The 15,537-nt window shown below is 37.9% G+C and overlaps 1 protein-coding gene across 3 annotated transcripts in view; it reads left to right on the top strand.

Moving 5' to 3' along the window:
• pak1 (p21 protein (Cdc42/Rac)-activated kinase 1) overlaps positions 1 to 6,487 on the top strand; it is an 88,261-nt gene extending 81,774 nt beyond the window's left edge. For all 3 annotated transcript variants that reach the window (XM_049483725.1, XM_049483726.1, XM_049483727.1), the window contains 4 exons: positions 656 to 755; positions 1,877 to 2,073; positions 3,362 to 3,499; positions 5,130 to 6,487. In XM_049483725.1, the coding sequence (XP_049339682.1) occupies positions 656 to 755; positions 1,877 to 2,073; positions 3,362 to 3,499; positions 5,130 to 5,216 (522 nt within the window). In that variant the 3' untranslated portion in view covers positions 5,217 to 6,487. The remainder of the gene's footprint in view (positions 1 to 655; positions 756 to 1,876; positions 2,074 to 3,361; positions 3,500 to 5,129) is intronic.
• Positions 6,488 to 15,537: the final 9,050 nt, after the last annotated feature.

Below are 15,537 nucleotides of genomic sequence, written 5' to 3'. Positions count from 1 at the left end.
TAAAAACAATTTAATTTATGATTTGTTTTTACATAAAATAATTAAAAGTAACTTTTACTCAAAGTACATTTTAAATTGAGTACTTTTTTACTTTTACTCCAGTAGATTTTTAGATGGGTACTTTTACTTTTACTTGAGTAGAATTTTAGCAAAGTAAAGGTACTTTTACTTAATTACAATTTTTCAGTACTTTTTCCACCTCTGAGCAAACCAGATAATACAAATAACATTGGAATAAACTACAAGTGAAATACACTAGTTATTCTTATTTGGAATTTGGGAGAAATGTTGTCTGTAGTTTATAGAATAAAACATCAATGTTCATTTTACTCAAACATAAACCTATAAATAGCAAAATCAGAGAAACTGATTCAGAAACTGAAGTGCTCTCTTTAATTTTTTCCAGAGCTATATATTGCAAAAAGAAAATGTATTGCAATTCAGACAAATATATTATTAACAGCTTATTTTGTCAAACATAAAACATAAAAAGTGGTATCGAGCCAACCCTAGTGTCTGCATATGTTCATCTCCTAAGGTAACACGTCCTCTGACTTCTGGCACATCAGAGTATTACTCTTATTCCTCTCCAGTATGTCTGGGCACATTTCTCATATGTCCCATGTCTCAATTGTTTTTTTCTTCTTATGTACAGTGTCTTCAGGCCCTGGAGTTCCTCCACTCCAACCAGGTGATCCACAGAGACATCAAGAGTGACAACATCCTGCTGGGCATGGACGGATCCGTCAAACTCAGTTAGTGCACTTTATATACATCACAATTTTGCAGAGTTTACTTATATAAGAGTGTTTATTGGTTAGTTTTTAGCTTTTTAATCTGAAAGCATTTTGCAACCTTTAGTGTACATGTATGATCAGGTTTTACCAGCAGGTAGAGCTGTCCTTACACTATAATCTCAGTGACTAAATCACACAGTCACATGCTCCCACCCAGCTGAATGAGTGTAAAAGATTCTGCTCAGATTAAAAAACTCTGGTTCTTTGGTTTGGACCATGGTTTGCAGCCCCTAAATCTAAACCTCTGGGTTTACACTACATGATTTTAGGCCAGATGTTCAAGTTGCTGACTGTTTTCTGCAATCTGAGAGTGTAAAACATGAGGTTAAGGAGAAAGCAGACAGAGTTGAAATGCAAATTATTATTATTATTATTATTATTATTATTATTTATTATTATTTAAAAAAATAATTTTGTATTATTGCTTTTTAAACTTATTTTGATTTTCTTTTATTGTTATTAATATTATTATTTAAATTATTATTATTGCTTTTATTTTTTTTTGTTAATTTATCTATTTGTATTTTGTATTTTGTATTGTATTATGTTAGTTAAAACTAAGATAGTTTTAGCTTATCTTCTTTTGATCTGCTTATCTCTTTCTTATCAATTAAACCAAGCTTTATTATAATTATTTTTATTTTATTTTTTTAATTCTAATTCTATTTTAATTTTTTATCTTTTTTCATATTTTATGTACTTTTATTTTAAAATAATTAAATTTAGCTATTATTTTCTTTGTCATGTCACTCCCTGTTTTTGTAAATGCTCGGCTACATCGAAAATAAGGGTTGCCCTCAGTGTACCTCCGAGACAAAATGAAGGTTGATTGATTGATTGATTGATTGATTGAAATCAGAACACATATAAATTATTCTTTTTGCTTGTTTCCTCCTGGACATCAATTTTGGTCTTGCTCATAGCAACAAATCAGTTTTTGCATGTTTTTTTTTGGATAGCACTTTTATGCTCTGCTCATAATAGAAGCGAAAAAAAAAAATAGGTGTGTATATATAAAAGAAATGCCCTGTACTAACTGTCGTGTGTGTGTGTGTGTGTGTGTGTTTGTTTTTTTGCAGCTGATTTTGGCTTCTGCGCTCAGATCACTCCGGAGCAGAGTAAGCGCAGCACTATGGTGGGCACCCCATACTGGATGGCCCCTGAGGTGGTGACCCGCAAAGCTTATGGGCCTAAAGTGGACATCTGGTCTTTGGGCATCATGGCTATAGAGATGATTGAGGGAGAGCCTCCGTATCTCAACGAGAATCCTCTGAGGGTAAAGATCTCCAAATTCTGTGTAACATTACAATAAAGCTAAATAGATGTAAAGCCAGTGGTTTGTGTTTATACCACAATAAATTTCACTCCTCATACATGAATAAAATGATGGGCACTGAGTGTTGCAGCAGTCTAAAGCGCTGCCACTATGATTGGGAGATCGCTGGTTCGAATCCTAGTCATGCAGCTTTCGGGCTGTCGAAGCCCTGAGAGAGCACAATTGGTCTTGCTCTCTCTGGGTGGGTACAGTAGATTGCACTAGGGGTGGGTGATACGGCCCTAAAATAATATCACAATATTTCATGGTATTTTCGCGATACTCTTGGCGAAACACTGAATAAAAAAATTATTTTAAGAATACACTACAAGTATACTGCTACAAAATGAAAATTAAATGTTATAATTGCATACGATATGATGTGGCACACCTCTAACTGTGATATTAAATTTGTAACAGAAGTCAATGATCCAGAATGTCATGATACTAATAATGCACTCCAAATATCTCCATATATCCAGGATTAAAGTAAAATAAATGATACTGGACAGATATAATCTACAGTCTCTAGTAGATATATAATGGGAAATGAGAACAGTGTGAATTTTTGCTAAAACAGTAAAAAAAAGTAGTACTCTGATGTAATAAGTAGGGGTGGGTGATATGGCACCATATTTCAGGGTATAATATCATTCACGATAGGGGTGGGCAATATTATATCGTATACAATATATTGTGACAGAAATATCATGATATTAAAAATCCATATCGTGATAATAGGGCTGTTCTGTCTTAGAAGTAGTCTATTATTTACTGTGAAGCTTTAGGTGTATTTATTGTATAATTGTTTTAGTCTGCAGTTTATATGCATGCACTAAATATTCTGCAATATTTTTTGCTGCATTATATTATTTTATGCTATATTATTTATTTTGCCACATTGTGATTATGCTGTTATACTCTATACTATATTCCTGAAATGAATGAATTATTTTAGTTTTCCTATATCGCCAAGAAAATCGTTATCGTAAAAATACGCTGAAATATCGTGATATTATTTTAGAGCCATATCGCCCACCCCTAGTTCACGATATTCAAAAATGTTGGCAATATTATCACGTACGATATGATATGGTACACCCCTAGATGGCGCTCTTTCCCCTCATCACTTCTAGGGTGATGTTAATCAGAACAAGGCATCTGTGAGCTGATGTATCAGAACCGAGTTTTTTTTTTTTAAATAAATGTATGTAAATTATTTAAATTAACATACTGGTGTGTTTTGCAGGCGCTGTATCTCATTGCCACTAACGGAACTCCAGAACTGCAGAATCCTGAGAAACTCTCGTCAGTTTTCCGGGATTTCCTCAACCGCTGTCTGGAGATGGACGTGGAGAAAAGAGGCTCTGCCAAAGAGCTTTTACAGGTAGGTGTATGTGTGTATATTGTTCATATGTATATTGGTTTAAATAAATGACCACTGTGTCCCTTCACTTTGAGCTATAGCGAACAATGTAATCAAAATATAAACAAGATGTCTTTTATGATAAGTTTATTCTGTATAGCATTAGATGTTCCAGACACTTTTCTAAAACAACATGACCTCACACATTCCCTAACACTCACTCTCCTCTATAACTCCCACACAGCTGAGATAGAACTGTCTAGTCAGTTGGACTAGAAACGAGTGGGAAGAGGTTTCTCTGGAACATAGTGTGTCTGGCAGTGAAGTTGTATAACTGGGCTTTTATCACGGTAAACACACAGTCTACAGTCCAATATACTCACCTCTGAACAGTGAAAGAGCTAGCGCTAAGCATAGTTAGCGGGTAATGCTAATGCTGCTCCAGCAGTGCTAGCCGGGGTTAGCAGCAGATTACAGACTGATAAAACTGACCTCTGAACGGGAAAATAACTAGCGTTAAGTGTGGTTATGCAGTATAACTCCACCCATCTCCATTAATTTCAATGACAAAACAGCCTCACCCACTCCTTTTTCTCCTATAACTGTCTTTCATCTCTAGTATCTAATTCTTAAAGTTAAATTTTCCTGTGCTAGTCTGCTCACATTTTTTTAAAACATCCATGTTGGTTTATTATGTGGCTAAATCATGATCTATGACCATATGTGTAATAATACCATATAAGGCACACTTAAAATCATTTAACTTTTTCTAAAAATAGTTAGTGAGCCTTATAATCCGGTGCTCCAGTCAGGTATAATGAAGCAGTAAAGCTAAAGTACAGCGTTATAAATGTCTCAGTTAGCGAAACACTCCTCAGGGTTCCTCAGTATAGCGCTGTCGGGCAGCGTTTACTATCACTAAGCACTGCTAATCACGGCTAGCGCTGCTGCTAACCACGCCTATAGCTTCTGCTGTTAATAGACGGAAGCGCTTTACTCACCCAAATAAACCGATTTTAGGTGAGAAATCTGTGTAGATTAACAACATGGCGACACCCTTGTTCCTTACTATTGTTGCTTAAAATGCGTTTTATAATCTGGTGCTCCTTATGTATGAATTCTACCAGTCAGGTATTAAGGAGCAGTAAATCCACTCTGCTGAAGTACAGAGTTATAAAAGAAGTTTTAGTAAAGTTTCTCCAGCACTAAGGCTGGGTGCAGCAGCATTAGCATTAACCGCTAATCGTAGCGCTAGCTTTTTTGCCATTAGAGGTGAGTAAATTGGACTGTTGTCTGTGTGTTTACTGTATTAAAACAAGCTATGTGGAACAAACCGCTAATAACATGCATTTACTAGCATTAGGCAAGTGCTAAGTGCTGCTGCTAACCGTGGCTAGCTTTGCTGCTAAAAATGCTGTTGAAAATACTGGAAATCTAATCTTACTGTAAATAAGCAGAAACGCTTTACTCACCCAAATAAACGTTTTTCAGGAGAGAAATTTGTGTAGATTAATAACATGGCGACACCTTTGTTCCTTACTATTGTCGCTTAAAATGCATCTTATAATTCTGTGCGCCTTATATTCTGTAAAATACAGTATATATATATGTGTATGTTTTGATTTGATGTCTTGTTTTTTTATCTCCGCAGCATCAGTTCCTCAAAGTGGCCAAACCTCTGTCCAGCCTGACGCCGCTCATACTGGCAGCCAAAGAGGCGACCAAGAACAACCGCTAAGCAGCCGGCCTGAAGCCCAGCCCACCTCCACACTGCCCGCCCCCGACCTCGATCACCCCTCACCCCTCTCTATTTCACCCCTTTTTCAGAGGGGGTCTGTAGTGGGCGGAGCCTCTAGAGGGTCCCTCCCACTTCTGCTTGTACTGTTGGGTCCCGGGGTGAATGTGACCCCGCCCAGAGGTCACCAAAGAGGCTGAGAGAATGACGGCATCAAACGAAAATACATAAATAAACGAAAGTGAAAACAAATGAAGAATTAAAGAAATTGGAGAAATTTGAGAAATTGAAGAATCAGCTTGCGGCTGCTCAACTTTTGGATATTAGGAGCGAATCTGCCAGACTGACTGATTCAGTTTTGTTTTGAGCACAGGTTCGCTTGTTTTGTTTGTTTCATTTGTTTGATTTTTTTTTTCGTCTGTCAGTCTGTGTGTTCGTTTATTAATGTGTTCTGAATGTGGGCTTTAGTTTGATGTCTCTATTTTTTTTTTGGTTTAATTTTTGCTCCTTTTTGTACTGTATCTGTGAGTGTGTGTGTGAGCTAAAGGGGGAGTAAATTAGCTGCGATATGATTGGATGAGACAGAAGTGAACGTTGGTACGGATGCTGGTACGGACTGCGGAGGTGCAGAAGCGAATGGTGTAAATGAATAAACAGCACGTAACGAGAGCATTAGAATGGATGCCTGTGCATGAAAAAAATAAAATAAAATGACGGAAAGCATCCCCACTTCCGTTCCATGAAACCTGCCACTCCTGCAAGCCCCGCCCCTCCCTCCGCCCTTCAAAAAGCCCAGGATGTACATTTCTTACTGACAGACAAGCTGAAAAGACAACATTCCACGCAAAGTTGTCCATGAACTCGGTTGATCTTTACGTAGCAGATTCTGTGTCGTCACAAACACTGAGTTAATGTTCATGTTTAAAGAAAAGAAAAAAGAAGAAAAGAGAAGAAGAATTCTGTTTTAAGCCCATTGTTTTTTTATGTAGCGTCGACTCGACATACCCTTTGGCCTTAAACTGTGACACAGAGGGAAGAAGACTCTGCAAAGATGGTACAGCCCACTGTCTACTGTCTCTGAACCGTCATCTCCTTTACTGAAGGATGGGAGGAGGATGAAGATGTTAGCCAGGGAGAAAATCTTTGTAAAGAGAAGTCTTGCTGTGTTTTTGAGCCATAAACTCTTGTTTGTAAGGCATTTTGATTAATTCATTAATTACTAAAAAATCTTATCTGAAGAGGAAGAATAAACTGTACAAAATGATTCCCAATAATCTCTTCTGCGTGACTCCTTTGTTTATATATATATATATATATATATATATATATATATATATATATATATATATATATATATATATATATATATATATATATATACTGCTCTGTAAAAAAAGAGACCACTTATAAATGTTTCTATCACAAGATCACAAGCCATCAAACCAAGCTGAACTGCTTGAATTTTTGTACCAGGAGTAAAGCAGCATAAAGTTATCCAAAAGCAGTGTGTAAGACTGGTGGAGGAGAACATGATGCCAAGATGCATGAAAAAACTGTGATTAAAAACCAGGGTTATTCCCCCAAATATTGATTTCTGAACTCTTAAAACTTTATAAATTTGAACTTGTTTTCTTTGCATTATTTGAGGTCTGAAAGCTCTGCATCTTTTTTGTTATTTCAGACATTTCTCATCTTCTGTAAATAAATGCTCTAAATTATAATATTTTTATTTGGAATGTGGGAGAAATGTTGTCTGTAGTTTATAGAATAAAACAACAATGTTCATTTTACTCAAATATAAACCTATAAATAGCAAAATCAGAGAAACTGATTCAGAAACTGAAGGGGTCTCTTATTTTTTTCCAGGGCTGTATATCAAGATATGTTTTAATTAAATTTATCTTACGTTTGATTGACTTTGTATACAGTAGTCAGTGTTTTTCCATTATTCTTTAAATGTTCTGCATTGTAGATTAATACTAAACAAACCAGACTGTTTTGTACTGTATTTTAGGTTCTTCAAAGTATCTCCAATTACTTAGATTAGAAAGTTTTGCACATCTCTGCTGGATTTACTCAGTTAGTTTTATGAGGTAGAGTCACCTGGAATTCAGGCTTTCAGTTAACAGCTGTGCTGAACTCATCAAGAGTTAATTACTTGAATTTCTTGTCTCTTAATGTGTTTGAGAGCATCAGTTGTAAAGTCAAAAAAAGGTCACACTCTAATAATTGGTTGAACCGCCTTTATCTTTGATTGCTGTACGCATTCACTGTGGTATTGTTTCAATAAGTTTCTGCAACGTCACAAGATTTATTTCAATCCAGTGCTGCTGGATTAATTTTTCACCAAGATCTTGCAGCAGCATTGATGATGGTAGAGTCTGACCACTGCACAAAGCAGCTCTTCTCCATCCAGCACATCCCAAAGATTCTCAATGAGGTTAAGATCTGGACTCTGTGGTGAACTCTCTCTCAATCCATGTGTGAAAATGATGATCTCATGCTCCCTGAACCCTGAACTCTTTCACAAATCCAACCCCATGAATCCTGATATTGTCATCTTGGAATATGTCCGTGATCATCAGGGAAGAATAAATCCATTTATGGAATAACCTGGTCTATATTCAGTATATTCAGGTATAGAGGTCAGCTGACCTCATTCTTTCAGCACATACTGTTGCTGAACCTAAACCTGCAGACCAACTGCAGCATCAACCAACCCCACATCATTTGCTTTTGTGTAGAGACTGTGTGCTGTGAAACGTGAGGGCGGGTGTGCTGTGGGGATTGAACAGAATGGTATTATGTCACAGCTCATGTTTGGGATTACAGGGCAGATTGGTCCGAGCTGCTGTTTTCTGAGTTGTGTTTGTTTTGGTGTGTTCGGATTAGTGAGAGACTCTGAAACGAAACAACAATCCTTACTGATTAGCATTAGCGCTCAGCTGTGTGTGTGTGAGAGTATTTAACAGTAAATGAAGACTTTTAATGCACAGTTTCCTCCCTTACTCAATCATACAGTCAACAATGAGGCGTGTTTAGTATCTGAGGTTTGCTTCTATAGCTGCTATAAAGCTAATGCAGCTAACAAGTAGTGGGAGTTTATGTACACTAAGTATGCATCATGGTGCTAACTGCATCTTACTGCATCTTTCTGTGTTTTCAGATGTTCAGACTGCAGGCAAATTGGATTAGTTTTTTCAAATCCGATCTGTTGAGATGGCTCAGCACTGTTATTTACAAGTGATCAGATCGGATTTGCCTGTTTGCACATCACTATTGTATCTGTGTGGGTTGCTGTGGTATCTGTGTGGGTTGCTGTGGTATCTGTGTGGGTTGCTGCGGTATCTGTGTGGGTTGCTGCGGTATCGGTGTGGGTTGCTGCGGTATCTGTGTGGGTTGCTGTGGTATCTGTGTGGGTTGCTGTGGTATCTGTGTGGGTTGCTGCGGTATCTGTGTGGGTTGCTGCGGTATCGGTGTGGGTTGCTGCGGTATCTGTGTGGGTTGCTGTGGTATCTGTGTGGGTTGCTGCGGTATCTGTGTGGGTTGCTGTGGAATCTGTGTGGGTTTTTGTCAAGACCAAGCTGGTATTGGTCATGTTGGTCAACCAGCATGATCAGCATGACCAATCATCAACCAGCTGGTCAATCATCAAGACAAGCCAGGGTTGCTGTGTAGGTTGTTGTGTAATCTGTGTGGGTTATTGTGGTATCCGCATGGGTTGCTGTGATATCTGCAAAGGTTACCGGGGTTCCTGTGGTATCTGCGTGGATTGCTGCGGTATCTGCATGGGGTTACTGTGGTATCTGCATGGACTGCTGTGGTATCTGCATGTGTTGCTGTGGTATCTGCATGAGTTTCTGTGGTATCTGCATAGGTTGCTGTGGTATCTGCGTGTGTTGCTGTGGTATCTGCGTGTGTTGCTGTGGTATCTGCGTGGGTTGCAGTGGTATCTGTGTGGGTTGCTGCGGTATCTGCATGGGGTTACTGTGGTATCTGCATGGTTTTTGTCAAGACCAAGCTGGTTGACCAGTATTGGTCATGTTGCTCCACCAGAATGTTTGGCATGACCAATCATCAACCAGCTGGTCAACCATCAAGACAAGTGTGGGTTACTGTGGCATCAACATTGGTTGCTATGATATCTGAATGGGTTTCTGTGGTATCTGCATGGGTTGCTGTGGTATCTGTACGGGTTGCTGTGGTATCTGTATGGGTTGCTGTGGTATCTGTATGGGTTGCTGTGGTATCTGTATAGGTTGCTGTGGTATCTGCATGGGTTACTGTGGTATCTGTGTGTGTTTTTTGTTTTTGTTTTGTGAAGACCAAGCTGGTTGACCAGTATTGGTCATGCCAAACATGCTGGTTGAGCAACATGGTCAACCATCAATAGAAGTGTGGGTTACTGTGGCATCGGCATTGGTTGCTATGGTATCTGTATGAGTTGCTGTGGTATCTGCCTGGGTTGCTGTGGTATCTGCATGGGTTACTGTGTTATCTGCATGGGGTTACTAAGGTATCTGTTTGGGTTGCTGCTGTGTCTCCATTGGGTTACCATGGCATCTGTGTGGGTTGCTGTAGTACCTGCATGGGTTTCTGTGGTATCTGTATAGAGTTAGTATGGTATTTGTATGGGTTTTTGACAAGACCAAGCTGGTTGACCAGTATTGGTCATGTTGGTCAATCATCCACCAGCTGGTCATCCATCAAGACAAGCTAAAACAAAATGCAATATTCACTGTATTACGCTAGTCTAGAGCTGGTTATTAACCATCTAGCTTACCAGTATAGAGTATGTTTCTGATGGCTATACTGGTGAACTAGCATGGCCATTCAGGGTGCTCAAACTTAACATATCCTATAGTGGTCAAGATCTCAGCTAGACATCCAGCATTCAGTAGAGTATTGAAGCATCTGTAGCTGCTGTAAACTGATTTTAAGCTAAATCTGGGTATTTGAGTATTTGAGAGCTCGTCTCCCTGCAGCAGTGAATGAGATTTTATAGCTGGGTAATTAATCCGGTTATCGGAGCTCTCCTCGGCTCCTCGGCTGCTCCTCGGGCTGCGGGGTGGGGAGGGATTTTGAGGGGTTTTGAGCAGAAATACAGAATGAATCTGAAAGAGCTCTGTAAGAACTAATTCTCCATTACATAACGCTGCACACTGCTTACTGTTCTACTCTGTAAACAAAACCGTCTCCAGCGTTCCTGCCATGTGCAGTCAATAAACGTGATGCCTGACTTCTAGCCAGGGTGGAGACACTGTAACTGTACACTGTAAAAGGAATATTTGGAATACACTTTATATGAATCCTGTATGTATTATACAGTAGCATACATAGAACCTTATAATGACCATCATTGACAACTTACATATCACATTAAGGATATTTATGACATTATACGTACTTATAAGCTATTATGCAAGCTTTTGAAGGTCATTTTAAGGCATTATGCATGCTGTATATTGCATTATAAATGTTTTTAAATGTATATTCAAGAATATTCCATTATGTCTAAAAAACACACACACTGTAAATCACAGCTGACCGTTGTAATTCAGGTACAGAATGTTTGAAATCCAATTATTATAGAAGTCAATGTGCAGACACTGAATTCCATGAACAAATACAGAGTGAGACAGGCTGAGCGAATGTCTGGCCAAAGCTGTTCAAAAGCCTTTTGAACATTTTCAACCTTGAAAAAATGCAGTTTATTGCTTGTTTATTTGGTTTCTTTAAAATGTTCTGGTCACAGTGGCTTCATAGCCAGTTAGAGCTTAGATCTGACCCAAAAAATCCAGCCCGACCCATTATTAGCCTGAGCCTGATTTAAACCCAACATTTTTCGCACTATAAGACACACTTAAAATCCTTTCATTTCATTTACCACCGCAGTATTAGCATTAGCCGCTAATCGTGCTATGTGTTAGCTTTTTGGCTGTCCAGGTGCAAGTATAATCAGCCTGTATCCTGTTGATAATGTACTGTAGTATCTTGAGCTGTGATGTTATATAGATGCATGAAATAAGTTTTCACTGAAAATTTATTACAGAAAAGAATAATTCGTACAAAAAACAGCATCATAACAATCACCCGGGTGCTTGTGAGAGAGCGTGCTTCGCTGGTCTGATCCTGAGTCCCACCTTATATGTTCAAAACATCTTACAGCTGTAAACACTTAACTATGACGCACATACATAGAATATACACAAGTCCGTCTGACTCAATGCATGGGAGGGCGAAGAACTAGAGGAAAGTTTAAGAATGAGAAAAACAAAACTTACACACACACACATCAGCTGAAAACTGCAGTGCCCCCATACCTTCTAATATATTAGAAATATCATATATTTGAAAACAGATTTGTTTAAGTTAGGGCCCAACACTATCTGTACCCTGTGGTCCAGAGGCCATTCTGTGTGGAAAATATATACAGGATAATGGTGGATAATCCTGCTTAATCCTGTGTATGATCAAATATACGTCAATAACCTCGGCTAGCACTGCTGGAGCAGCATTAGCATAACCCACTAACTGTGCTAAGCGCTAGCTCTTTGGCAGTTCAGAGGTAAATATTATTGGGCAGTTAGCCTGCTGCTAACCCTGGCTAGCACTGTTGAAGCAGCATTAGCATTACTGCTAGCTGTTAGCCGCTAATGCTAATGCTCCAGCTTTAGGGAAAATCTGGAAATCTAAATTAACTGTAAATAAACTGAAGCACTGAAATTACCCAAATTAACAGTTTTCAGTTTTTTTTTTAAGAATTATCGTTTTGTTTACTTAATTTAATGCACTCTATAATCTGCACTTTATAATCTATTAATAAAGTTTATTGATAGCACACCTAATAATCCAGTGCACCTTTTATAGTGTAGAAAATACAGTAAGTAGAGCGTTAAAACTGAGTGTTTCAAAAACATTTTCAGGCTGTTTAAATGAAAGAAATCTGTTAAGAAGGGTGTTAATTAACATTGCAACACTGAAGAAGACCTACTATTTAAGAAAAATGTTTAATAAGAACAGATCTCTGAAAGATTAAACATTAACAATAGAAACAATGATCCACAGGCCTGAACATCAGTAAGTAATTTAGGCTACGAGAATAATGTCTGAATAACTTTCTCGTCTAATCTAATATAATTTCACATGGTATAAGAATAGAAAATAAATTCTACACAAATGCATTTTTTACATTTTATAGTTTGATTTGGCACTTTGCTATATTGTGATAATCACACCATAGCTTTATATAAAATAAAAACAGCGTTAAAGTGGCCCGAGATGGACATGTTAGTCAAGCCAGTCTGTTTTTAGTGTTGTGGTTGTGTTTTAGTGTTTAAAATTTTAAATTAATTCTTTGCAACCCTCCACCACCCCATCTCCTCCATTTATCTCTGTTATTTTCCTTCCTGACTCTACTAATAGGAGAGGGGATTGGCTTTCGTTGAATTCTCTCGCCTTTCGCCATTCTCTTCCTAAAGTCTCTCTGTAGTTATGAACTAAAGGCCTGTTTTTAAACTAGCAAACAGGGAAAAAATTGTTTTACTAGGAAAAAACTGATAACTGATAAATGTGTTGATTCAACAACAACTGGTTCATTATTTACATGAGCTGTTTACTCTGCTAACAGAGGAAATAAGGTGAATCTTATCAGACCCTGGAAGCTTGTTCAGTTTCCCCTGTCGTTTACTGTAGAGTTCAGCGGAAACAGCTCACAGCCTCAGCAGTTCTGTCCTGAATTTCTCTTTATAATCAACTTCCTGCGGATTTCCCCACACTCTCACACCACAGCACAGTGTAGCACTGCAGTGATGAGCATTCTACACTCTCTCTCTTTCTTTCTATTCTTTCTATATATTCTCTCAGTTTCTTCTCTGTCTTTCTCTATATATATTCTCTCTATTCTCACTCTATTACTTTCTCTGTCTCCATTTCTCTCTTTCACTCAGAATATATATATTTCTTCTTTCTCTCTTTTCTCATATTCTCAGTCCCTCCCTCTTTCTCTCTCTATCTATCTTTCTCTTATCTCTCTCTACTCAGTCTCTCTATATATACTCAGTCTCTCCCTCTCTCTCTCTCTCTCTCTCTCTCTCTCTCTCTCTATCTCTTTCTCTTATCTCTCTCTACTCTCTCTATATAGTCTATATATATTCTCTCTATATATATTCTCTCTATTCACTCTGGTCTCTCTCTCTTCCCCACTCTATTCTCTAGTCTCTCTCTCTCTTCTCTCTATATATATCTTTCTCTTTCTCTCTCTTTTCTTACTACTCTCTATATATTCTCTCACTTTATTTTCCATTCCTCTCTCTGTTTTCTCTTTCTTTAATCTTTTTTTTTCTTTTACATTTTTTTTCTTTCTCTTCTTTTTGTTCTCTCTCTATATTTTCTCTTTTTCTATTCTTTCTGTCTCTCTCTGTTCTCTGACATATATTTTCAGAAAAAAATATTTATTTGCTATAGTTTCTCTCTCTTCATATTCTCTTTCTTCTCTCTATATATTCTGTCTTTCTCTCTCCACTGTCTCTCTATCTTTCTCTCATTCTCTCTCTCTCTCCCTCACTCTATTCTCTTCTCTCTCTATACATTCACTCACTCTCTCTCTCTCCACTGTCTCTCTGTCTGTCTCTGTCATTCTCTCTCTCTCTCTCTCTCTCTCTATATATATATATATATATATATATATATATTAATTTTCCCCTCTCTTTTCTCATACTCTGTCTCTCTCTCTGTTGTGTGTAATGGAGGCAGGCCAGTGTGACGTACTCTGATGAGGATGAACAACAGCAGCCAGATCGACCTGAGGGAGGATAGAGGGATGGAGACGGGTGCACTACAGGAGTCCCGGCTGGAGGAAAGCCTGTGTAAAGGCGGTGCAGGAGGTGTGGAGAGAGGGGGGGTTTCTGCAGTGGAGGACTGCAGTACGGGTTCATCACTGGTGCCGGTGGGTCTTTATAACAATTCAGATACAGAACATCCTGTACCAGCAGCTCCTGTTCTGTCCAATATGCTTTTATTCTCTTTACACTTTATTATTATTATCCTCCTCTTTCACCCTGTTCTTCAATATTCAGAATCCCACAGGAAAGAAACCACTCAAGAGATACAGCTAATAGTAATATTATTATCACAGCACTGCAGTGATTAGCACTGATTAGCATGATGGTGGTGTATGAGGTGTTCGTGTGTGTTGAGCTGATGGTATAGTAAATGGAGCAGATACAGCAGCAGTGCTGCTGGAGTTTTTAAACACTGTGTTTAATCTCTCACTGTCCTTCACTCCTCTATTACACACTCCTTCCTACAGTAGCTGTTGTTGATGTTGATGTACGTTAATGTGTGTATGCTAATGTTTGTGTGATATATATATACAGCTCTGGAAAAACAATTAAAAGACTCTTAGTTTGTGTATGTTTGAGTAAAATGAACATAGTTGTTTTATTCTATAAACTACAGACAACATTTCTCCCAAATTCCAAATAAAAATATTCTCATTTAGAGCATTTATTTACAGAAAATGAGAAATGGCTGAAATAACAAAAAAGATGCAGAGCTTTCAGACCTCAAATAATGCAAAGAAAACAAGTTCATATTCATAAAGTTTTAAGAGTTCAGAAATCAATATTTGGTGGAATAACCCTGGTTTTTAATCAGTTTTCATGCATCTTGGCATCATGTTCTCCTCCACCAGTCTTACACACTGCTTTTGGATAACTTTATGCTGCTTTACTCCTGGTACAAACATTCAAGCAGTTCAGTTTGGTTTGATGGTTTGTGATCATCCATCTTCCTCTTGATTATATTCCAGAGGTTTTCACATTGGTGTGTATTGCTGTATACTGTATATAATATACATGCCTGTAAGGGACATATATAATAATGCACAATAAATGTGAATATTAATTTAGGTATGCAAAAATAAATAAATTGTATACACAAGTGCATATGTAATATGATAATAATATAAATGCAATATACAAATATACCTTCAATGTGTATATTATTGGTTATGTATGATTAAGCTTTAGTTTTGGTTTAGTTTAGACACTGTTCTCATTTCTATACTTGGGTCTTTGGGTTCTGCAGGTTTGATGGATGTAGCTCTGATGTCACTGTTGCCCAGGGTTACCCTCAGGTATAATCCTCCTGTTTGATTTGCCGCTCGACCTGACGGAGCAGTGGAGTGCTGGAGAGAGGTCTGAAATACATCTGTGTGTATGTGTGTGTGTGTGTGTGTGTGTGTGTGTGTGTGTGTGAGCTCTGCGTGATCAATGATGTGTCGTTTCTACACACAGTGTGATAGAGCTTACATAAGATGCTG

This window comes from Astyanax mexicanus, chromosome 9 (assembly GCF_023375975.1).
Source record: "Astyanax mexicanus isolate ESR-SI-001 chromosome 9, AstMex3_surface, whole genome shotgun sequence".
Taxonomy (NCBI): Eukaryota; Metazoa; Chordata; class Actinopteri; order Characiformes; family Acestrorhamphidae; genus Astyanax; species Astyanax mexicanus.
Note: the sequence above shows the minus strand (reverse complement) of the source record. Positions and strands in the feature narration are given on the sequence as shown.